Here is a 24,207-nt window from a genome sequence, read left to right as displayed (position 1 = left end):
TCTTCCTCCTTCCTCCCCTCCACTCCCCCTTTTTGGAATCCCCAGTGTTTATTGTTCCCATCTTTGTGCCTTTGTTTACTCAATGCTAGCTCCCACTTACACATGAGAACATGTGGCATTTGATTTTCTGTTTCTGTGTTAACTCACTTAGGATAATGCTGCTGCAAAGGACATGATTTCATTCTTTTTTATGACTGTGTGGTATTCCATGGTGTATATATACCACATTTTCTTTATCCAGTCCACCGCTGATGGACACCTGTGTTGATTCCATGTCTTTGCTATTGTGAATAGTGTTGTGATGAGCATACGAGTGCGGGTGTCTTTTTGGTAGAAGGATTTGTTTTCTTTTGAGTATATACCCAGTATTGGGTTTTCTGGGTCTAAAGGTCATTCTATTTTTAGTTCTTTGAGAAATCTCCAAATTGCTTTCCACAGGGGCTGAAGTAATTTGCATTCCCATGAACAGTGTAGAAAGATTCCCTTTTCTCTGCAACCTTGACAACATCTGTTATTTTCTCACTTTTTAATAATAGCAATTCTGACTGGTGTGAGATGATATCCCATTGTAGTTTTGGTTTGCATCACTCTGATGATTAGTAATGTTGAGCATTTTTTATGTTGGTTGGCCATTTGTATATCTTCTTTTGAGAAGTGTTTGTTCTTTGTCCACTTTTCAATGTGGTTGTTTGTGTTTTTCTTATTGATTTGTTTAAGTTCCTTATAGATTCTGGATACTAGTCCTTTGTCAGATGCATAGTTTACAGATATTTTCTTCCACTCTGTAGGTTGTCTTTTTGCCCTGTTGATAGTTTCTTTTGCTTTGCAGAAGCTCTTTAGTTCAATTGTCAATTTTTGTTTTTGTTGCATTTGCTCTTGAGAACTTAAGTTATAAATTCCTTGCCAAGGCCAGTGTCTTGAAGGGTATTTCCTAGGTTTTCTTTCAGAAATTTTATTGTTTGAGGCCTTTCATTTAAGTTTTTAGTCTACTGAGTTAATTTTTGTATATGGTGAGAGGTAGGAGTCCAGTTTCATTCTTTTTCATATGGTTAGCCAGTTTTCCCAGCACCGTTTATTCAATAGGGTATCCTTTTCCCATTGTTTATTTTTGTTAACTTTGCCAAAAATCAGTTGGTTGTAGCTGTGCAGCTTTATTTCAGGGGTTTCTATTATGTTCCATTGTCCTATGTGTCTGTTTTTGTAATAGTACTATGCTTTTTTGATTACTGTAGCCTTGTAGTATAGTTTGAAGTTGGGTAATGTGATACCTCTGGCTTTATTCTTTTTGCTTAGGATTGTTTTGACTCTTTGAGCTTGTTTTTGGTTCCATATAAATTTTAGGATAGTTTTTTTCTAATTCTGTGAAAAATGATGTTGGTAATTTAATAAGAAAAGTGTTGAATTATTCCATTGCTTTGGGCAGTATGGACATTTTAGTAATATTGATTCTTCCAATCCATGAATATAGAATACTTTTCGATTTGTTTGTATCATCTATGATTTCTTTCAGCAGTGTCTTGTCGTTCTTCTTGTAGAGATATTTACCTCCTTTGCTAAATCTAGTGCTAGGTATTAGGTATTTTTTTGGTGCGTGTGGCTATTATAAATGGGACTGCATTCTTGATTTGGTTCTCAGCTTGAATGTTATTGGTGTATAGGAATGATAGTGATTTTGTATATTGATTTATGTATCCTGAGACTCTGCTGAAGTCATTTATCAGGTCTAGGAGACTTTCAGCAGAATCCTTAAGGTTTTCTAGGTATAGAAACATATCATCAGTGAAGAAATACTTTGACTTCTTCTTTTTCTATTTGGATGCCTTTTATTTCTTTCTCTTGCCTGACTGTTCTGGGTAGGACTTCCAGTCCTATGTTGAGTGGAGTGGTGAGAGTGGCCATCCTTGCCTTGTTGCAGTTCTTAAGGGGAATGCTTCCAGCTTTTGCCCATTCAGTATGACGTTGGCTGTGGGTTTGTCATAGATGGCTTTTATTATTTTGAGGTATTCTTTTGATGCCTCATTTGTTGAGGGGTTTTTACCATGAAGGGATATTGGATTTTATTGAATGCTTTTTCCATATCTATTGAGATGATCATATGGTTTTTGTTTTTAATTCTACCTGGTGAATCACATTTATTGATTTGTGTATGTTGAATCATCTTTGCATCCCAGGAATAAGATCCAACTGATCATGGTGAATTAACTTTTTGATGTACTGCTGGATTTGGTTTGCTGGTATTTTCTTGAGGATTTTTGCAATCTATGTACTTTAGGGATATTGGCTTATAGTTTTCTTTTTTGTTGCGTCTTTGCCAGATTTTGGTATCAGGGTGATGCTGGTTTCATAGAATGAGTTAGGAAGGAGTCCTTCCTCCTAAATTTTTTGGAATAGTTTTAGTAGAAATGGCACCAGCTCTTCTTTGTACATCTGGTAAAATTCTCCTATAAATCCTTCTGGCTCAGGACTCTTTTTGGTTGGTAGATTTTTTTTATTGCTGATTCCATTTTGGAACTCGTTATTAGTCTTTTTGAGATTTCTGTTTCTTCCTGTTTCAGTCTTGGGAGATTGTGTGTTTCTAGGATTTATCTATTTTCTCTAGATTTTCTAGTTTATGTGCATAGAGATCTTCATAGTAGTCCCTGAGGACCTTTTTAAAGATAATTATTGACAGTTACACACACCACATAGAGCTCATTAGCCATAACTTAGTGACATGGCAATACCAAGCTGTAAGTGAGTCAGGGAAATGTAATTCTTTTAGTTGGGTGACAGTGTACCCAATTAAAATCTGGGGTTTGGTTACTAGAGAAGGAGAGAATAACTATTGGGAGGCAGCCAGGCATCTCTCCTTCACACTTTATCTCCTAAGATATGCATCAAGCATTAGTTATTGAGCTGGAAGACCTTGTGACTTGAGTTAGGAAAGTCTTAATATCTCTGGATTTGTGCTACTATGGTGCCCTTAATAGCTCTCTTCCTTTCCTTGTTTAAGGCCTCAGTCAGATGAGCTAAAAAAAGTGGCTCCTAGAGGATATTCTCATAGTACCAACTTCCCAGGGACATATGCATACATTGATCTGGGCAGCGCAGCTGTACGCCAATTCCATGTGTGACCACTAGTGACTCATATGCCCTTTCATTACCACCTAAGTGAATCTGTTCTTCCTTAAGGGAATTGATAGAAGAGAGTTGTTTATGATAGTTATGTTTTTGATGCTGAGAGGCTACTTCACTTCTATCCTAACTAGCAGGTGCGTTGTTATATGACTTTTAAAAGTGAGGCTTTGTACATTAAGTACAGTATACTCTTCTCTAATAAAAAAATTTGGAGGATAACTCTTCTGTTTCTTCTCATGTATTACAAATCCTTCAAGGACCAGTAAGAGTACAGTAGGGTTGTATATTAATTAGCCATGAGTAAATTTATTAAAGTGTAGGTGTGATAAAAATGTTTCTCCTTAGAAATTACTTGACAAAATAAGTAATGAATGGAGGCTCAGAAATATCTCAACGATATTTCTATCATATATATATATGATAAATATATTTCATCATTCTATCATAGTTTCAGCTTATTGAGAAAGTGCTTGGCAACTTACCTGATGTTATCAAATTGAGATTAGAAGTACCAGCCACAAGTGCAAAGCTTCCACCATGTAATTCTTCCTGTTCATGATTCTGAATATCTATTATAGTGACCTCAAACAAAACCAGACTGCACAGTGTGTCCATGTGACCATCATGTTATGAAAAGAATGGCAATATATACTTTGGGGAAAGTTAGGTGATTGTTTAAAAGTGAGCACAGAAAAGCTGATTTTCTTTAGTTTTAAGTTTGAGCTTTTGTTGGTTTTTTGCTCTACCAAAATATTGGAAGATAGAAATGAGAAGAATCAGGGCAGGGGAGACAGGTTTGTTTGCAAGTTCTTTATTGACCAGGTTGAGATGTTCTGAGGACAATGACTTACGTTTTTTCTCTGACACTAAAGAGTTATTTCCTGAATGCTGAAGAATCTATGTTTTTGTTTTTGTTTTGAAATGGAGTCTCACTCTGTCGCCAGGCTGGAGTGCAGTGGCGCGATCTCGGCTCACCGCAAGGTCCGCCTCCCAGGTTCAAGTGAAGAAATCTATGTTTTTATCTGGAGTAGTATCTTCCAAATGTTTTCCCTTGTATTGTTAATTAACACATGTTAGTCTTGGTTTGTGCCTTTTGGTTTGTTTTTGTTTTTTAACCGAAATGTATCCTGTATTCTGTTAAATTGGCCACGGTGTTACATGGTGACTGTAAGAAGTGAGAATTCCTATCTTATTTTCTATCTCAGTCCTGCAGGAACTGGGTCAACCCAGCAAGTCTGCAGTTCCCAAGGTCTTCAGGATGAGGCACCAGTGCAGTTATATAGTATTTTCCCCCAAAGTGGCATGTTTTAAACCGACAGATTTTCAGTGTTCCATTTGATGCTAATATTTTCTTCTAACAATAGCTTTTCTCTTAATTATGCATTTTACTTATGTAAACATGTTTTTCTCATAAAAACTTAAACAGTCATTTTGCTTTTTATTAATGGAATCACCACCAAGCAATCTTTATAAGATTGTCATTTATATGGCTACATTAAATAACACAGTTCTGTTTTCATACATAGAAATTCTAATAATATAAAAAAATATATAGCAAAAAACATTGAAACATTTATACATGAAAAGCTTGAGTCACAGAAACCTAGGGTTGAAAGGAACTTCAAGGTCTTTGGCCTTCCTCCAAGAAATATAACTTACAAAAATGAGCAGAAGTTTTTATATATTCACTTGCCCTTAGGCTCTTAATTTAACTCCACACTGAGCATTTTCGACACTGACTTTTTTTGAGAGAGGTTATCATAAGGGAGCTTTTCCCATTCTGCTACCTCAAATGCATCTATCTTTTTGCTTAGCCTCTCTTCCTTTCCTCTTCTCTCAGAAATATTTCTCTTTACTATCTTTACTACATGGAGCTTTGTTTCCAGCTAAGTTTGCTTCTTTCAGAAGTTTATCTCCTAATTCAGTACCAACCAACAAGGTTGCCAGATTTAGGAAATGAAAAATATAGGACACCCAGTTAAATGTGAATTTCAGATAAATGGCGAACACATTTTTAGTATAAATATGTCCCAAATGTTGCATGGGTCATACCCATAAAATTATTCATTGTTTCTCTGAAATTCAAATTTAACTGTATTTTATTGGACAACCCCATGTAAAACCTTATCCCTGCGACCTTGTCTGTAAATTTCCTTTGCTGAAGTTCACATCTCCATCAGTGGACTGAACTACGCAGAGGACCCTCTTCTGTGGCTGCATTTTCCTCTGCCTGCAGCCATTTCCATCTGGATCCTGCTCTGTTCTCGCCATGCTGGTTTCTCAGCTTACCTGCAGTCCCCCATTGGCCACTCTTCTTGAGCTCTCTTCTGTTGGTGGCACAGCAGTGTTTATTATGCTTGACACTCTAGGTTGCCTTGAGTCCTCCCTTACTCTTGTCCTAGCCAATAACAAGTCCTGTTCGTTCTTCTTCCACAGGGGGGATCTTTCCCTCCTTCCCTCCTCATCTTTCCCTCCCCTTCCCCTTCTCCCTCCTGTCTGTCCCTGCTTGTCTGTTCCCTACACTGCCCTCATCCAGGTTTCTGCCCACCCGCTTGCCCACCCAGCCTCCTGCTCTAGATGCTCCCTGTCCAGGCCATCTTGCACTGCCTGGTTAATCATTCAGAATATCGTACCAATTCTACTCTTTCCCTCCTTCAGTGACTTACTATTGTCGGCAGAATGAAGTACAAGTTCCTTATTCAAGGCCTCATATGCGGGAACTTTCCAGAATTGTCCTCTTCCTATTTCCCTAGTGCCATTGACATCATTACTTTGCATCAGTGCCTATCACCCTTTCAGATACTCTCGCTCTTTCACTATATTATTGAAAACTCCCTTCAGGAAGTTTTAAATTCTGTAATCATTTGGCATACAGATAAAAGGAATCATTATTTTAGTTTATATCACTGTATTAGTAAATGTTATATAGTTTATCCTAATAAAATTTAATAATATTCACATTATATAAATAGCAAGAAATGTTTTGACTTTTCCCTATTTAACAAATGACACACACTTTCTTGTATTTGAATTAATTAGATAATTAAAAATGTGATTTTTAAATAAAATTTAAAATGGCACCTTTCATTATGTTTGGCTTCATAACCAAATGTATACTGAAATGTACATTATTGTTAACCTATATTGACTGGGTGCGATGGTTCACACCTGAAGTTTTTAATCCTGGCACTTTTAGAGGCTGAGGTGGAAAGATTGCCTGAGCCCAGGAGTTCAAGACCAGCCTGGGCAACATAGCAAGACACGGTCTCTACAAAAATTTTAAAAATTAGCTGAGCATGGAGGTGCGTGCCTGTGGGTCCAGTTACTTGGGAGGCTGAGTGGGGAGGATCCCTTGAGTCCAGGAGGTCAAGACTGCAGTGATGCAGTGAGCCATGTTTGTGCCACTGCACTAGCCCGCGTGACAGAGTGAGACCCCGGCCCTCCGAAAAAAAAGAAAAACAAAAAACAAAATAAATTATATGACGGCAGAATTCATGGCTGACCTGATGTTTGTTAATTCTTGCATTTTGCATTTTTATTTATTATTGTTATGATTATTACTATTTTTTGAGAAAGGTTCTTACCCTGTTAGCCAGGCTGGAGTGCAGTGGTGTGACCAGGGCTCATTGCAGCCTCAGCCTCCCCAGGTTCAGGCGATCCTCCCACATCAGCCTTCTAAGTAGCTGGGACCACAGGCACGCACCACCACACTCAGCTAATTTTCATATTTGTTGTAGAGACAGGGTTTCACTATGTTGCCCAGGCTTGCCTGGAACTCCTGGGTTCAAGCAATTTGGCCTCCCAAAGTGCTGGGATTTCAGGCATGAGCCACCGCACCCAGCTGCATTTTGCATTTTTAAATCAAATCTCAAATCAACTAATATATTTTCATATTTGTTATATTTCTTTTCTCTTTTCTTTTCTTTTCTTTCCTTGTCTTTTCTTTTTTTTGCAGATAGTGTCTCACACTGTCACCAGGCTGGAGTGCAGGGATGCAATCATAGTTCACTGCAGCCTCGAACTCCTGGGCTCCAGTGATCCTCCCACTTTAGCCTCCCGAATAACTGGGACTACAAATAAAAAATTATCCAGATGTGGTGGCGCACACTGGGCTAACTTTTTATTTTTCATAGAGATGGAGTCTTACTATGCTACCCAGGCTGGATTTACATTATATTTCTAAGTGTTGAGCTAAGAAAGTGGATTGCAGGTTGCTATTTCTAAGAATTTTCTACAGTGAATATCCTTCAGACTTAGATCATCTTTATTCACAATAAATAAAAAGCCAGATTGTATACAGTTCTCCACTTCCTCCTCATGACTCTCCATTTGTTTTTATCGCACAAGCCCAAGGCTCTGGGGAATATGTCTCGGAGGTGTACCTTACCACACTTCTCTTTGTGGGTTTGGCTTGGTTACAAAATACTGTGGCAGCTTCTTGGGAAATCTGAGAAAGGCTGCTACTCGTTCCTGTAGTACTTCTTTTCTCATTCTTTTCTTCTGGGCCATAATATATTGAATAAACAATGAGTTCCTGGCTGATATCTATCAAATGAAAATAGGATTCTATTCATGTGAACTTCTATCTCGGTGCATTTATCCTCACAACTGGTACTGATTAATATGATGTAATTACATTCATTACAGCGATATATATTTGGCAAAAGTAAGATGTTTAGTCATCAGGTGGTTCCCCATACAGTGAAGTGCTTGAGTGGGATCTCTTCATTTGCCCTGCCGTGAAGAGATCTCCTGTCTTCCCTTCTCCATCTGCTGTCTGTCCTGGTAGGCTGACCTGTGTGGGCTCAGTAACCTGCTTCCTGCCCTCTGGCCTCCCAGTGGGGTCAGCCAATGGGAAACCCCAGCAGGAGATCAGAGGGGAGGATAGTGAACTCAAAATATGTTTCCCCCTTGCATTCTCCCCTGCAAGGTCACCCTGGATTGGCAGTTTCTCCAGACTGAAGATCGGTTCCTTCTCAAGACCACCTATTCTGTAGAACTTTCTTACTCCTTTTGGATTCCAGTAACCTTTCAGGCCTATGGGAGTTAGCAAATCTACTGCTAGCCCCAGGTTTCAGCACTATTCTTTGTGGTTCCCCTGTATACACACACACATCTTTGTCACAAGACCCTCTATGAATGGAGTATGCCATCTATTTCCTATTGGGGTCCTTGTTGATATAGTGCTTTACGTGGAGTAATTAAATAATCCTCTCAACTAGAAAACTATCCTCATTCTATGGAAAAGGAAAGTGCAGCACAGCTACACTCAATGACCTGCAAAGGTTGCGTGGCTAATATGTGATAAAGCCAGGATTTGAGCCCAGAAAGTCTGGCTGCAGCCTACGTGATTTTAACCTAAGTATGATACTATGTATAACACAGTTATTACATTGTTGCTATAGGAATATTTATGCTAACAAACTGTATTAAAATTAATCATGTTGATGACAGATAAGGTTGATCACCCAAATTATCATTCTTCCCCACCTAGCCCTTTCATCTGCATACTTCAAAAGATACTGATTATTTTTTCCCTTTTACCCAGGAAAGAATGAAAGAATGATGTTCTTTGATGTTAAGGAATAAGAAGTTCAAATTTTACTTATTACTTTCAGCCCTTTTAGAGAACAATTCTTTGCCAACAACTAAGTATTCTCTTTAAAATATGAAATCTCAAAGTCTCAAATTTAGCTTCTTTCTTTTCTTAAGAGCCCGATATTGGGCATTCATATTCATTTCTCAGAATGACCTAGTTTCTACATAATTTTGGTCCTGTCCGTTCATTCCCAGAACTGATGTAGTCATCATTTTGTTGTCTGCTTTGTGTTGGGGGATGTGTCTTCTTCTGCCCTGCCCCCTACTTTCACCACTCATTGTTCATTGTTCATTGTCTTCCATATTCATCTGTGGTGTAACCGGTCACATTTTCCATCCTCTTGTGCTTGTGTTGTGGCGCTGCCATTGAATGCAGCTGCAGTATGTTGATTCTGGACTCTAGGTATCCTGGGTTGCTACAGAATACTGCTTCTAGATGACTTATTTGGCAGCTGAAATTTCTTCCAACACAGCAGCCTCCTAAAGTGTAGCTTCATTTCTTCATGCTAAAATACTAAAAATAAAAAACCAGCCCCGTTCTTTATTTTGGGATCTTTGGATCATTAAAATGTCATAGAGAGTAGCCTGTAATTATACCGGTCTCAGGTATACACTAGCTTTAAAAATGCAATTGGTTTCTAGGAGCTCAAAGAAGAAAAAAACACGCATTAATGATTCAGGTGTTGTTAAAAAGAGTACAATAGAATGAGTGGTTGTTTATGCTTTGGGTCTTGGGTGGTTATTCTATAGTGAAGGTCCTGGTTTTGACAAATTTGTTCGCCGTCATTTTTTTCTAATGTGGGGGGTTAGGTTATGAGAGAAAGCGAGGGTTTCTCTGCAGTTCACTCTGCTCGCCTGGAATCCCATTTGATACTACCATGGGTTAAAACTGCCAAACTAGGGAATTTGGCCAGAAAATCGAATCTGTGAACACAAGCGATCATTTATATTTTCTCAAACTACTTACCTTGGTGTTGTATTTAAGACTTATTCTGAAATAAACTGTAGCTTTAAGACTATAAGAGAAAGCTGCTTATTAAAAAGTTTCCATTTTGCCATGTGATTGGCATAATTAGCATCTCTTCCATCAAATGTTTTTGCATAGAGAAAGTATATTTTAAGTGCATTTTCAAAGGTTTGTTAAAATAAAAGGGGCAATTCTGGTTGCATCTGTTTTTCAAGGCAAATTGCCAAAAAAAGATCAATGTGGTAGTGCCTTTTGTTTAAAAAAGCATTTTACATACATTTGAAATCCAGACAGATCTATTAAGCTAAACACCTTACAAAATATGATTTATTCAATTGTCCTGGCAAAGACTTAAGAAGATGTCATGTTGAGTTCTTTTGTTTATTTTCATCAAAAGGCTCTTTCATCTGCCATCCAAATAAGAAGATATATTTATGTACAGAGATGGTTTAAAATCCAACCCTCATTATGAAAGAATAAAATTTCAAAACAAGTCATTAAAAATCAATTAAAACAAAAGTAGATTTATGCAGCAGATTTTTGCATTGTATTCATTAAAAACTTCAGTATCTGTGAGTTTAATTTGCTACAAAGGAAAAGTAAATAAAGAGATTGCCCAAACAGAGGAGAAAATAGGAGTAGAAGTTTTTCTAGAGCGTTGGAAAGTTGGAGGGGCTATGACCATTCAACCATCAGTTCTGTCTGCTGGCAACTACTGTGCCCCATGTGGGGTTGGACCCATGGTCAAGAAACACCATTTAAGCCTTCCATTTCTTTTCCTGTCATATACTCAGCAAAATTTCTCCTCTGGTTAAACTCGATCATCCACCTACTCTATCTCTATGGCTGGGCTGCTGAATATTGCTGGAGTAAAATATTAACTCAGATGATTGAACTCACTATAGACTCATGCCTGCATATTTCAAATGGGCACTCAGTGCAGCCTTACAGTCCTAATTCACTTCTCTGGTATGTTCACCTTCTCACTGTCAGAGATGACTGTTTCCCAATTTGATTCTTCTCAAACTTCCTACTTTCCCTTCCCTTGCTCTCACTTTCAGCTTCCTCATACTTCGCTGAGTAAATAGACCCAACCAATCAAGTACAGCCCCATTCTCCCGTATCATATCTGCCAGCCTGCATCTGCACCTAATTCCTTGGCCTCCCTGCTGTTACTGTAGTCAGAGCTCTACTCTCTCTGCCAAAGGCCGGTCTTCCATTTGCTTCCTAAGGCCTTGTTGTCTTGCCGTCTCAAGTATATTGCACTTGCAGTTTTCTTCTTTCCACAGCGTCGCTGATTTTTCCAACTCTATGAGATCATTCTCATCAGTACCTTCTAGTATCTGCTCTCTTAAAATAAAACAATGACCTTCATTTACTCGCATCCCTTCTAGCTATTTCCCATTTCTGTGCTCCGCTTTTCCACAAAAACTACCTGAAAAGAGTTGTCTGTCCTCTTGCCTATGCTTCACTTCCCATTTATTTCTGGACCTTCTCCGACTGGGCTTCTGTCTTCTCTGCCCTGCTGAGACTGCTCTTGCTTGTTAGAGTCATGAGTGATGTTCATGTTGCCTGAAAGCATGGTCATGTGCCCATTCTTGTCCTACTTGATCTTTAAGCAGCATTTGACAGGGCTACATTTCTTCCTCCTCCTCTTTAAAATACTTGTTTACTCGTAATTTTCTTTTCTTTTTTTTTTTTCAAGACAGAGTTTCACTCTTACACCCAGGCTGGAGTGAAGTGGTCCAATCTCGGCTCACTGCAACCTCCGTCCCCCAGGTTCAAGTGATTCTCCTGCCTCAGCCTCCAGAGTAGCTGGGATTACAGGCACCTGCCACCACTCCCAGCTAATTTTTGTATTTTTTTTTTTTTTTTTTGAGACAGAGTTTTGCTCTTGTTGCCCAGGCTGGAGTGCAATGGCGCGATCTCGGCTCACTGCAACCTCCACCTCCCGGGTTCAAGTGATTCTCTTGCCTCAGCCTGCCGAGTGGCTGGGATTACAGGCATGTGTCACCACGCCCAGCTAATTTTGTATTTTTAGTAGAGACAGGGTTTCTCCATGTTGGTCAGGCTGGCCTCGAACTCCCAACCTCAGGTGATCACCCACCTTGGCCTCCCAAAGTGCTAGGTTTACAGGTAATTTTTGTATTTTTAGTAGAGATGGGGTTTCTCCATGTTGGTCAGGCTGGTCTTGAACTCCTGACTTCAGGCAAACCACCTGCCTTGGCCTCCCAAAGTGCTAGGATTAGAGGCGTGAGCCACTGCACTGGGCCTACTCTTAATTTTCATAACATTACACTATGGTGGCTATGGAAGTGTCCTGTGTCTGCCTTCATGAGTACCTGCTGCAGGGCAAGAGCTGACTAGCAGCCTTCAGCTACCATACCCCTAGATTGAACACAGTGGAAACATAATCCAGGCTTCCTTGGAGTGTTCCCAGTCAATAACTGAGCATGATGGGGATACTAGAATTGCAACATTCTTTCATTACATGAGAATCTTCTAATTGGCAATGTTGAATCCAAACTCCCCTTTGACTAGGTCAAGTCTTTCTTAGAACTGAGTCTTCCTGTCTAATCCTTCTATCCCTGTCTCCTTTCACAGATGTCAGATCTACACCAGGTCTGAACCTCTCATCACCTAATCCTGCTTCCTCCTCTTTTATATCTCTCTTGTACATCTAATTCCATCTTGGTGTCAGATTTCCAGAGGATGACCCAAACGGACACACACTATCCTATTCCCTTCCCACTCGGCTGTTCTTCTGTCTTCTTTGCCTATTCCTCCTCTCCTTCGTGAGCCCTTAATACTGATGGCTCCATCCTTGGACCAAGTCTTCTCTTCTTGATCTCTTTATGATCTCATTCAGTTCCATGACTTTGAATATAATCTTTATGTCATTGATTCTCAAATCTGTATCTCTAGCTCTGCACTCTCCCCAGAACTCCAGACATCTGTATCTAGTCACGTTCTTGACATCTCCACTTGGGTATTTATGAACATCTAAAAGTTGATATATTTTAAGGAACTCTTGACCCTCTTTATCCAAATCCATCCTCCCTCAATTATCCTTTTCTTAGTAAATGGCTCCAGTCATTCTGATTTGCTCTTTTCCTCATCTCCCTTCAGCAGGTCCTGTCCATTGAACTCTAAGGTATCTCCCGAATCAATCAATTTGTCTCCATTTTCATTACTGCCACCCTAATCAGTTTTGCAGCAGTCCTCTAACCCTTCACTCTCTTGGCCACTTATAGTCCAGTCACCACTCACTAGCCAAAATGAGCTTTTAAAAATGCAGATCATATCCAGTCATCCCCCTGTTTAAAGTGCTATAAAGGCTCTGTCAAACTTTGCATAAAACTCAGACTCTACCTTGTTTGTAAAACCCTGCCATCTGGCCCCTACCAGCCTCTCAGACTTACCTCTTCCTTTCCTTTGCCCAGGCTCAGCAGCTTTCTTTTGTTTCCTAAAATAAGACAAGATTGTTCTTGCCCTTTGGCCTGTTACCTTATCTCTAAGTGTCCTTCCTCCTTATCGCTTAGATCTCAGTTTTACTGTTACCTCCTCAGAAAGGCTTTGCTGACCTCCCAATTGCATTAGAAATATCTAGTCTCGCCAGGCGCGGTGGCTAATGCTTGTAATCCCAGCACTTTGGGAGGCCGAGGCAGGCGGATCACGAGGTCAGGAGATCGAGACCACGGTGAAACCTCGTCTCTACTAAAAATACAACAAATTAGCTGGGCGTGGTGGTGGGCGCCTGTAGTCCCAGCTACTCGGGAGGCTGAGGCAGGAGAATGGCGTGAACCCGGGAGGCAGAGCTTGCAGTGAGCCGAGATTGCACCACTGCACTCCAGCCTGGGCGACAGAGCAAGACTCCGTCTAAAAAAAAAAAGAAATATCTAGTCTCGGCTGGCCTGGTGGCTCATGCCTGTAATCCCAGCACTTTGGGAGGCTGAGGTGGGTGAATCACAAGGTCAGGAGTTTGAGACCAGCCTGACCAACATGGTGAAACCCCATCTCTACTAAAAATACAAAAATTATCTGGGTATGGTGGCACACGCCTGTAATCTCAGCTACTCAGGAGGCTGAGGCAGGAGAATTGCTTGAACCCGGGAGGTGGAGGTTGCAGTAAGCCGAGATTGCGCCACTGCACTCCAGCCTGGGCAACAGAGCAAGACTCTATCTCAAAAAAAATAAAAAGAAATTATCTAGTCACATTGTAGTGCATTACTTTATTTGCATTCTCTTCATAGTTCAATTATGCACTGCATAAGGACGTTTAGATCATTGACAGACCACATATACAAAAGTTATCCCATAAGATTATAATACTGTATTTTTACTGTACCTTTTCTATATTTACATATGTTTAGAGACACAAATGCTTAGTACTGTGTTACAGTTGCCTACAGTATTCAGTACAATAACATCCTGCACACGTTTGTACCTTAGGAGCAACAGGCTATGCCCATATAGCCTGGGTGTGTCGTAGGCTAAACCATCTAGATTTGTGTAAGTACATGCTATGATGTTCACACAAGGACTAAATCTCCGAATGAAAGATTTCACAGAATGTATCACTATTGTTTAGTGATGCATATCAGTACTTATGCTTTCTGATTGTTTTCTTGTTTATTTATTATCTGTCTCCCCGATTCATACATAAGTTCCATGAGAACATGGTTCTTTTCTGTCTTCTTATTACTGCATTCCTAGCAGTGAGACCAGTGCCTGATACATGATATGTAGTAAGTATTCATAAATATCTGTGGAATGAGTAAGTTGACAGAATTCAGTATTTCCCCTTGATGAGCATTTTTTTTCTCTGAAAGAAAAAAATGGTAAATGTTCCAAACTCTACATACCCATGTAGTTCTTCCTACATTCATCATTCCCTAAGATGTACTTTTCTTTGAATTTGTACATAATGCCAATACAGTTAAAATCCCATTATAGTGAATTCCACGGAGCATGCTATTGGCTTTGTTATAGTGGAATTTGTCACAGGGCCAGAAATTGCATTTCCAGTCCACAGAAACTAAGGATGAAACTGCTTATTGTCCATTTCTCCGTGGAATTGGGAAGGAAAGAGTTCTGACTCTGAAATGAGAAGTGAGATCTATCTAGTGAACCTCCTACCTCTTCTCTAGCCTCTCTGATATTTTACATGGAATGTTGGCTTTGGGTTTTTTGTTTGTTTCTGGCTGAAGGATTTGAGTATTGAAAGAAGTGGGGGTAGTTGAGGAAGAGAAAAAAATTAAAAGGCAATTATGATTTGTTGACAAGAAAAGATTCTAGAGTTATTTTTTAAAACATTAAGGTAAATAGTATTCTCTCCTACTTTTTGTAGCGTAAAAAGCTACATCCTCAGGTGCTGTTTTTATACATGAAAATATACATGAACAAGGGCCAGAAAATGAAACAAAACAAAACAGAATACAGTTCCTATAGTGAAGTATTTGGTGTTGACAGTTTGTTGTAAATAGAGAAGTGAAGGTCTTTTTGTTTTTGCTTTTAATTGGGTATTCTTCTGAAATATGGAAACAGCTTGGTTGTATTATGAAGATCTTTCCTTCATTGTAATGGTCACTGTGTTCAAATCGGATCATCAAAATTTTGCCTTAATGTTATAGTATAAAAATGTCTTGAGTTACTTTTTATTTTATTTTATGTATTTATTTGCCCAGACTCAACTTCTCAGCATAGAATTACTGTTTGAAGTCATTTATTAAGAACTTTTATTGGCTTTCTCAGACAGACACATTTATTCCCTCTTCCTTGTACCCAAAGTAGTTGATACATGGCCTTTATCATATTGTAATTGTATTTATCTGCCTGTGTCCTGTACACTGACCATACTAAAGACAAGCACTGTGTTTTATTCACTTTTGCATTCCCCACCTGCAGTCCTGCTATTCCCTATTTTACCTAATAAAATGGGACAAAAAGGGTTTTAAATACATGTTTATGGAATGGCAGCACCACTTCTGTAGCTGCCTTAGCTTATCGCCTTACTTTTATAACCACTTACTACGTCTTCTACTGCCCTTTTTAGCAAAGCTGCTGGCTTAATGACCACCTATTTCTAGTGTTTGTCAAGTTGTCAGAGTAGGATGGGGTATTTGTTTCGCTGCTTGTTAAACTGCATTCTCTCTCTTTTAGTTCTTAGATTAAGGTCTTCATTGATAAGCCCATCATGTCTCCCTCCACTATCTGTCCGTGAGAAAGGTAGCTGACGCATTTCCCTTCTACAGTTTCATATATGCATTAGTGAATTTTCTGTTGGCGTTCTCCCGTTTATTGTATTGAACTCTAAGTTGTTTGAAGGCCTATCTAAACCAGTCATTGCATAGTCACTGAAAGCCAGAGCTATGATGGGTACAGGGGGAGTTACTAACAAATATTAAAGTGCCATGTGTGCTCTTAAGAAGCTGATAGTTTGCTGAATTAAAAACTAATTATACACCTGGGCATGGTGGCTCATGCCTGTAATCCCAGCACTTTGGGAGGCTGAGGTGGGCGGATCACTTGAGGTCAGGAGTTCAAAACCAGCTTGGCCAACGTGGTGAAACTTTGTGTCTACTAAAATTACAAAAATTAGCCAGGTGTGGTGGTGTGCCCCTGTAGTCCCAGCTACTTGGGAGGCTGAGGCATGAGAATTGCTGAACCTGGGAGGTGGAGGTTGCACTGAGCTGAGATCACGCCACTGCACTCCAGCCTGGGCAACAGCATGAGACCCTGCCTCAAAACAAACAAACAAAAAAACTAACTATACTTGTTTTATTTGAGATGCCAGAACTTTTAAGATATACTGTTAGGTTATAACATCTTCCATGTAAGAAAAGAAACCCTGCCAGCCAGGCATGGTGGCTCACACCTGTAATCCCAGCACTTTGGGAGGCCGAGGTGGGCAGATCACAAGGTCAGGAGATTGAGACCATCCTGGCTAACATGATGAAACCCCGTCTCTACTAAAAAAATACGAAAAATTAGCCAGGCATGGTGGCATGTGCCTGTAGTCCCAGCTACTCAGGAGGCTGAGGCAAGAGAATTGCTTGCACCCAGGAGACGGAGGCTACAGTGAGCCGAGATTGCACCACTGCACTCCAGCCTGGGCAACAGAGTGAGACTCCATCTCAAAAAAAAAAAAAAAAAAGAAACCCTGCCATGTATTATCTATGCATTGATTGTAAGGCTGATCTCCAATTCAGAAACATGGACATTCTGGATAGTATTCCATGGAGAGAGAATGACATGTTCAAAAGCCAAAGGGAATTTGAGAAGAAGCCAAAGGATCTAAAATCCCACTGGACAGATGACTCCTCTGTTACCTTTTCTTCCGTCTTCCTTGCCCTGTCCCCCACCGTTCCATTTCTAGGTACCTCACCCCTGGTGGTAGGGTAAGCATCAGTGAAGATAATACCGCCCTAATGCATCCCTTAAAAATGATATGAGGTAAGCAGATTAACTGGACTCTTTAAAAAGAGACTGAGATATCATAAATTTGGCCATGTGAATTCATGTATCAGTACACACAGCACTGTTTTCCACACAAGTAGGTACTGTTAGTACCAATTAAATGATGGCTCCCTTTTGTCTTTATCTGTTTTTAATAACAGAACTCTAATTGTATATACAAATTGATGTTTGGGCCAAGTCTGTTTTTACAAAGATGTTAGTCGTAAATTTAGCCCAACATATTATTTCAACGTGTGCTTTGTAACTTATTCTTCCTTTTAAAATGCTGCTGTCATTTGTTTGTTGAACATCAGTATGTAATTTTTTTATTTTCTGCTGTGGTGAATGTCTAGGAGGAAATACTGCTCTCTGGAAGAGGGTACTGGGGTCTTTTATGATTTATTTCTTCAGTTATTTTATTCCATGGTAAAGACTCCAAAATGTTCTATGGTAAAGACTCCAAAATGTTCTATAGTAAAGACTCCAAAATGTTATAGAAGCTTGAATAGTTTCAAATTAATTCTTTTAAAATCTAGCCTTTTGCTCATCTTTCAAACTTAACAGCGCCCTGACATGTCTGAGGTTTAGGAAAATTTGGCTCAAGTTGATGAGGGGGTCTAATATAGGTCTTTGTTGCTGAGTGAAATTCAGTGGTTTTGGCTCATGGGAATTTGTGCAAAATTGTTGGTTCGTTTGATTTGGTTCCCTTTGGGCTACACCCATGAAGTTTTCTTTGGGTTTAGCTTGGTGATCCCCACCCCACACCAAACTCAAAGTGGAACACAGTGGGAAGGTTGAGGTTTATACCTCAAGCTATAACTCATCCTAGAGCTTTACCCAGTTTTGAAAAAAGAAAAGCCTGGCCTATATTTTAAATCTGTAAGTGAAATATTTATTGAAAGTAGACTAAACAATTCCAGAGTTAGCTGGGATCTTACAGGTCATTTGACCAAACTCTCCACCTGATACATGATTCCAAGAGTCAATTTAAAATTGTTTGAAGTCTTTTTAATAACTAAAAAACTTCCTGCAATATTCCATGTTTATCGATTTGGATCAAATCTGTTGACTTTGTGGTCCAGATTTGCTATATCCATGTGAATTTTTTTTCTGTTTGATTTATCAAGAACCAAGGGAGATGTGTTAGAAACCTTCAGATGCATATATTTCTACTTGTAATTCTGTCAATTTATGTCTTATATATTTGGAGGTTATGTTATGAGTTTAGAATTGTTTTACCTTCCTGAAAATCTTCTCTTTTATCCTATGTAATGACTGATTTTATCTCTAACAGTTCTTTATATCTTAAAGTCTATTTTACAAAGTTATAGGTCTACTATATCTTATCTAAAGCCCACAGTGCAGAATATTATATAACAGCAACAAAGGGTCTGGGCCAGCGTTCAGTAATCAAGCATATTGATATGATCACAATAAAATGTGTGAATCTTTACATTAAGTGCGATATGTAAAAATATATATTTTTGTTTTTATTTTCAAGCTTCTTATATCCTTATGCTTTAGTTGAATCTCTTTATAAATGACATATGGATGATTTTTACTTTTTATTCAAGTTTTAGTCAATTTAGTGGTTTGTCAACATTTGCAATCATTTCTATCATATTTACTTTCAATTTAACCTTCTTTTTCTGTGCCTTTTTCTTTTTTCTCCCACCTTTCCTACTGCCTGTTTTGCTGACCAACTTTTCCTTATTTGTTTTCTCTGCTAATTATTTGGAAATTTTGTACTTTCTTTTCTTTTAGTGGCTATTGTGAAAAATTTGTAAGCATACTTGACTTTATAAAGTCTAAAATTAATTAATATCTCTACTCATCTGATATATATGATTAACTTTAATCACATACCTCCCATTTTCTCTTTTTGTTGTTAAATGTTTTAATTATATCTTGTTTTTATATGACTCATTAGTAATTATTATTTTATTAAAAAAATCTGTGCATGTTTAGATTGTCCCCCGTGTTATCCTAGTTTCTTTGCTAAGTGTTGCCTGTTTTCACTTCTTTCTGGTTTCAGTTTCCTTCTTCCTGAAGTACATCCTTTGATGGCTTCTTGAGAGAGGGTCTATTAATGATTAACTCTTTCATTATTTATTTCATTTGATTTACATATTAGCTGGGTATGGAATTCTTGTTGATAGCATGTTCTCTCAGTATGTTGAAGATATGATTCCATCACTCTTTAGCTTTTGCTTTTGAGAAGTCTGCTTTAGTGTAATTGGCCTTTTTCAGGCAATGTCTTTTCTTGCATTTTTTAGAAGAGTTTTACTTTGTGTATGTGTTTTATGGTTTCTCAATGATGCATCTCAATGTGGATTTATTTTTATTCATCCCAATTGGTACTAATTGTGCTTCCTAAATCTGAGGATTCATGTCTGTCACCAATTCTGGAAAATTCTCAGCTATTTTTTTTTTTTTTGCATATTTCCATTCCTCCATTCTCTGTAGTGCCTATTTCTGTAACTCATATTAAACATACATTTTTCTTTTCATTCAGTGTTATCCCTTAGACTTTAAAATATATATTTTCTTTCTTTTTATTGCTCTTTCTTGCATTTTGGGTAGTTTCTTCAAATATTTCTTCTAGTTCATTAAGTCTTTTCTCACCTATGTGTAATCTTCCATTTAACCCTTATATTGAGTTTTTAAAATTTCAATGGTGATATCTTCATTTTTAGAAGTTCTACTTGGTCATTTTTTTTCCTATCTCTTTTTGTGTTTCATAGTGTCTTGCTATGTTATTATTTTTTATAACTTATTTTAGGTATTTAATAATTTTAAACATGTCTATTATATAGTCTTATGTGATAGCTCTTGTAGATCTACACTCACTCTTTATTATACCTGCTGACTCTTTTATGGTGGATTGTGTTTTTGTGGGTTTTGTTGTTTTAGATTGTGAGCTCATCTTTGGTGGGACATTGTCTATTGGAGTCCTGTTCTGCTAGTTTATGGGCATATCACTATAGACTAAATTTATTTTTGCTTCTGCCTGCTGCTTCAGGGCTAGTCATCCTCAAACCACTTTTTATATTACTTTCTGTGATTGAGATTTGCATGACATTTGGGTAGTACAAATTTACACCTCAATTATGTCCATGGATAGAGTCAGTGATTACAAATGCTGAAGGAAGACTTTCTTTTCCTACCCATAGTTCAGGCAGAAAAGTAAGTTTCTTTGACATTCCTGTTAGTGATAGCTTCAGTTTTGTAAAGCCATCTTCAATTCAAATTACCCACTCCCTATTGGCCTAAGACCCTGGTTTCTGATGTCAGGCTTCTTTCTCCATCCCATACTCCTATGTGTGCCCCAGGATTAGCTTATAAGATTTTATTTTGCTTTTCATTTACTTCTTTGTTTTGGGTCCTTAGATATTTTCCTTACATTTTTGCAAATTTATGCATTAAAAGGAGTATATGTTATATTTTATCCAGAATCTCTAAGTAGATTTTAGAAGGAGAGATTTTAGGCTTTCTGGACAGCTGTAGTGGGAGAATTGAAAGTCTGAGTCATTTTACATTTCCCTCTCCTGTACTAATGCAATTAATTTGTTTGTTGTTATTATTATGCTGCAGGACTGACTTTTTATTGATCCCTGTTACTTTTTTAAATTGTTATTGTTAGGTTTGGTTCTCTCATTCTAGCTTTTTTGTCTTTAATCCTGACTCAGTTATCTCGTATGTTAGTTTCACCTCCCAGCCCTAAGTCATTTGTAAATTTGATGTGCATATTATCTAGGTATTCCATAATTGTTTGGTAAAAATATTAAACAGGAGCCATTCATGTACATAACCCAGGAATAGGCCACTGAAGATTTCCCTGTCAGTGGATATTGATCAGAACTCTTTGAAACTGTTGCAGATGTCTCCAACTCTGTTTGTATATTTCAGTTCACATTTCCACATTTTACCCACAAGGCTTGTTCTTAGTGAACTTGCTCAGCTCAGTTCAATTCGGTTCAGCCCATATTTCTTAAGTGCACACTCTGGGCCTTTGTGTATACGGTATGCATCCGAGATATAAAGAAGAAAAAGCCACAGCTCCTTCCTTTGTGATGCTCATAGTCCGGTAGAGGAAAAATTCAGGTAAGCAAAAAAGCCAGTCATATGATCATCTCTTTCTGCATTTTGCTCAGGATCAACTTCTACACGACTGATCTATAGCTTATGGCACCTGTCCTTTTTCCGTTCTTGCTAAGTCATAGACATACCAGTTGAATTTATACAATTCATTTGTGGGGAAAGTTTCACAAGGCTAATTTTTCCATATATCTTTTCTGTATAATCTATTGTTAATAAATTCATTTAAGTATTTTAAAATCCTAAAATATATGTCAGTAAAGGGTGCTAAAATATCAAACAAATATTACTTTCAGATTTTCTTTTCTTCCCTTTTTATTCCTATTCTGTTTTCCCCCTTGGTTAATTTTATTTTTCTCAAAATTCTCCCTTTCTTTTCTAAACCTTAGATTTCCCCCAAAAGAATAGTACCAGATAGTCTCATATCAATGTGATCTTTTTTGGCCTGGTTGCTTATATTGACTTTCCTGTCCAAGTCTTTCTACTTGTTGTAAGACTTCATCTCATTTTTTATTATTGGCCTTTCAAGATTTGTTAGGCAAACAGTTTTCAGTGAAAGAGCTTAATTTAGTTAAGCACTAAGTTTTTATCTGGGCTAGAAATTTTGGATCTTACCTTTACTCTTTTCTCACTGTAACCCCAAACAACAACATTCATTAATCAGGAAAATCTGTCAATATTTCCTCTTTGAAGCATTTTACATCTGTTTCCAAAGCTTTATTCCCATATTTAGTGTCATAGTCCATGCCCTTATCTTTTCTCAGCTGATAATGGGATAACCTCCTAAATGTTTCCCATTTCTTCTGACATTAATCTTAGTCTTTTGTTTTTCAAATTATGATTTATGTTCCTGTAGGTTATAAACTCACCTTACTTGCTCATGATCATAACTTTTTAGTGATGTAAAATAGAACATATACAGAATATTGGAGTACATGGCACATAATTAGAGATTTCATGAAATTGGTTTAATTATTTACATATATATGCTGAGTGTTAACTTACCACTTGTAATAGAAGATTATAATTGCGTTGGTTGTCCTTTGGAGGGGCATCTATCTAGCATCTGAACCTTTCCCCATGATTAGAATATTCTGTATTATATGAGACTTGGTAAGATGTAGGGCCTGCTTCCATTATAGAAGCTAAAAAATAGCCCAAGTCTTGTCTTTCCCAGCATCCCTTGCAGCTAGGTTGCTTACTTGTAACCTAAGCTTGCTTAATCAGATGCCTGGTATGTTGAACTGGGACTTACAGAAGCAGGGAAAGTGAATACCAAGGCTGCTGGTGGTGGCGGATGCCAGCATTTGGCTTTTGAGGCAGCAGCGGCTGACAGCCGGTGATAGCAACAGGGTCCTTATCAGAATGGTTCTGGTCATGGTTTGGGTATGATTCTGGCTACCTCACTTCCTTTTGCTCCTGCCTATTTTCTGAGCTGGCACTTTAAACTTCCTGGAAATTTTATGAGCTACTCTAGTTTCTTTCAACCAATTTATTTTCTACTTGCTATGGACTGAATTTTGTCATCTCTCCACTCCTCCATTCATATGTTGAAGTCCTAACCCCCAGTGTGGGTTATATCTGGAGGTAAGATCTTTCGGAAGTAATTAAAGTTAAATGAGGTCATAAGAGTGGGGCCCTAATCAGATAAGACCGAGACTTTATAGGAAGAGGAAGAGAGAAAGAGAAACCTCTCTCTTTCATGTGAGGATGCAGCCAGAAGGCAGCTGTCTGCAAGCCAGAGACCTCACCAGAAACCAAACCCTGTCAAGCCTTGATTGTGGACTTTCCAGCCTCCAGAATGTGAAAAATAAATTTCTGTCATTTAAGCGACCCAGTCTTTGGTATTTTGTTATGGCAACCCAAGCTGACTAATATACTGCTTAAATCAAGTAGAGTTGGTTCTGAAAAGATTTCTGAAAAGTTCGTAGGGTTGTTGTAAATATTAACTAAGATTATGCATATTATGTCACATGGTAAATTTTCAACAAATGATTGTTATATTATTAGTAGTAGCATTCATTAAGTCCTCAAAGTCATTAATAGGACTCAAAGTGATTGATAGGTTCTTGGAAACGAAACGTGTAACAAAACCAATGTTACCATAAGCTAACTGATATAAACAAGAGTTAAGTTTCTAGCTGGGTGTGGGGGCTCATGCCTGTAATCCCAGCACTTTGGGAGGCTGAGACAGAAGGATCACTTGAGCACAAGAATTTGAGACCAGCCCAGGCAACATAGTGAGACCCTGTCTCTAAAATAAAAAGTCAAGTTCCTACGCCATATTTCTGGTCACAGAACTATCACCAAACATCTAAATAAAGATCAAAACACTTTTAATGTTAAACATGTAAGGTAATTATTTTCCTGCTTATTCCAGTTGAGGGTTGGCAACAGCTTAGGGTACCAGGTGGGAACCAACCCTGGATAAGGCACCATTCCATCACAGGGTGCATTCACACACTGACACTCGCTCAGACTGTGACCATTTAAACACACCAGTGAATCTAACATGCACATCTTTGAAGTATGGGAGGAAACCAGAGTACCCAGAGACAACCCACACAGACATGGAGGAGAACCTGCAGGCTCCACACAGACAGTGGCCCTGGCCAGGAATCAGTCTTTTTTCTTATCAATATTATAACAAAACAATGTTGAATGAAATGACATAATTTGAAAAGCCCTGCTATATTATTAGGGACAAAGCAAGGTAGAGCTTTAGAAAAACAAAACAAAGATGTGGGGACTTCAGATACAGAGTTTTGTCATTGAGGGAAGTCAGCTTGAGATGTCTGGGATGGTGTGAGAAGCACAGTAGTGGACAGTGCCTGGAGAATGAGCTGAACAGGAATGACATAGGAATGTAGGCCTCAGCTGGCCATCAGGAACATAGGGCAGGGCTCCTTTCCCCTGCCAGCCTCAGCTTCAGGCACCAATGCCTCGGATAGAAGCGGGCTAGACCCTCA

At 38.5% G+C, this 24,207-nt stretch overlaps 1 protein-coding gene across 3 annotated transcripts in view; it reads left to right on the top strand.

The window, feature by feature from the left end:
• The window catches only part of KIF6 (kinesin family member 6), a 373,885-nt gene that overhangs the window by 30,009 nt on the left and 319,669 nt on the right, over positions 1-24,207 (top strand). Inside the window, exon 4 of one of the 3 annotated variants that reach the window (XM_032141109.2) lies at positions 4,323-6,202. The exons of the other annotated variants lie outside the window; for them this stretch is intronic. Within the exon in view, the coding sequence (XP_031997000.1) occupies positions 4,323-4,428 (106 nt within the window). The 3' untranslated portion in view covers positions 4,429-6,202. Of the gene's footprint in view, positions 1-4,322; positions 6,203-24,207 lie in introns of those variants that run through there. 3 annotated transcript variants of the gene reach the window in all.

The sequence above is a fragment of the Hylobates moloch genome, unplaced genomic scaffold (assembly GCF_009828535.3).
Source record: "Hylobates moloch isolate HMO894 unplaced genomic scaffold, HMol_V3 SCAFFOLD_20, whole genome shotgun sequence".
Taxonomy (NCBI): Eukaryota; Metazoa; Chordata; class Mammalia; order Primates; family Hylobatidae; genus Hylobates; species Hylobates moloch.
This window is presented reverse-complemented; position numbering and strand designations above follow the sequence as displayed.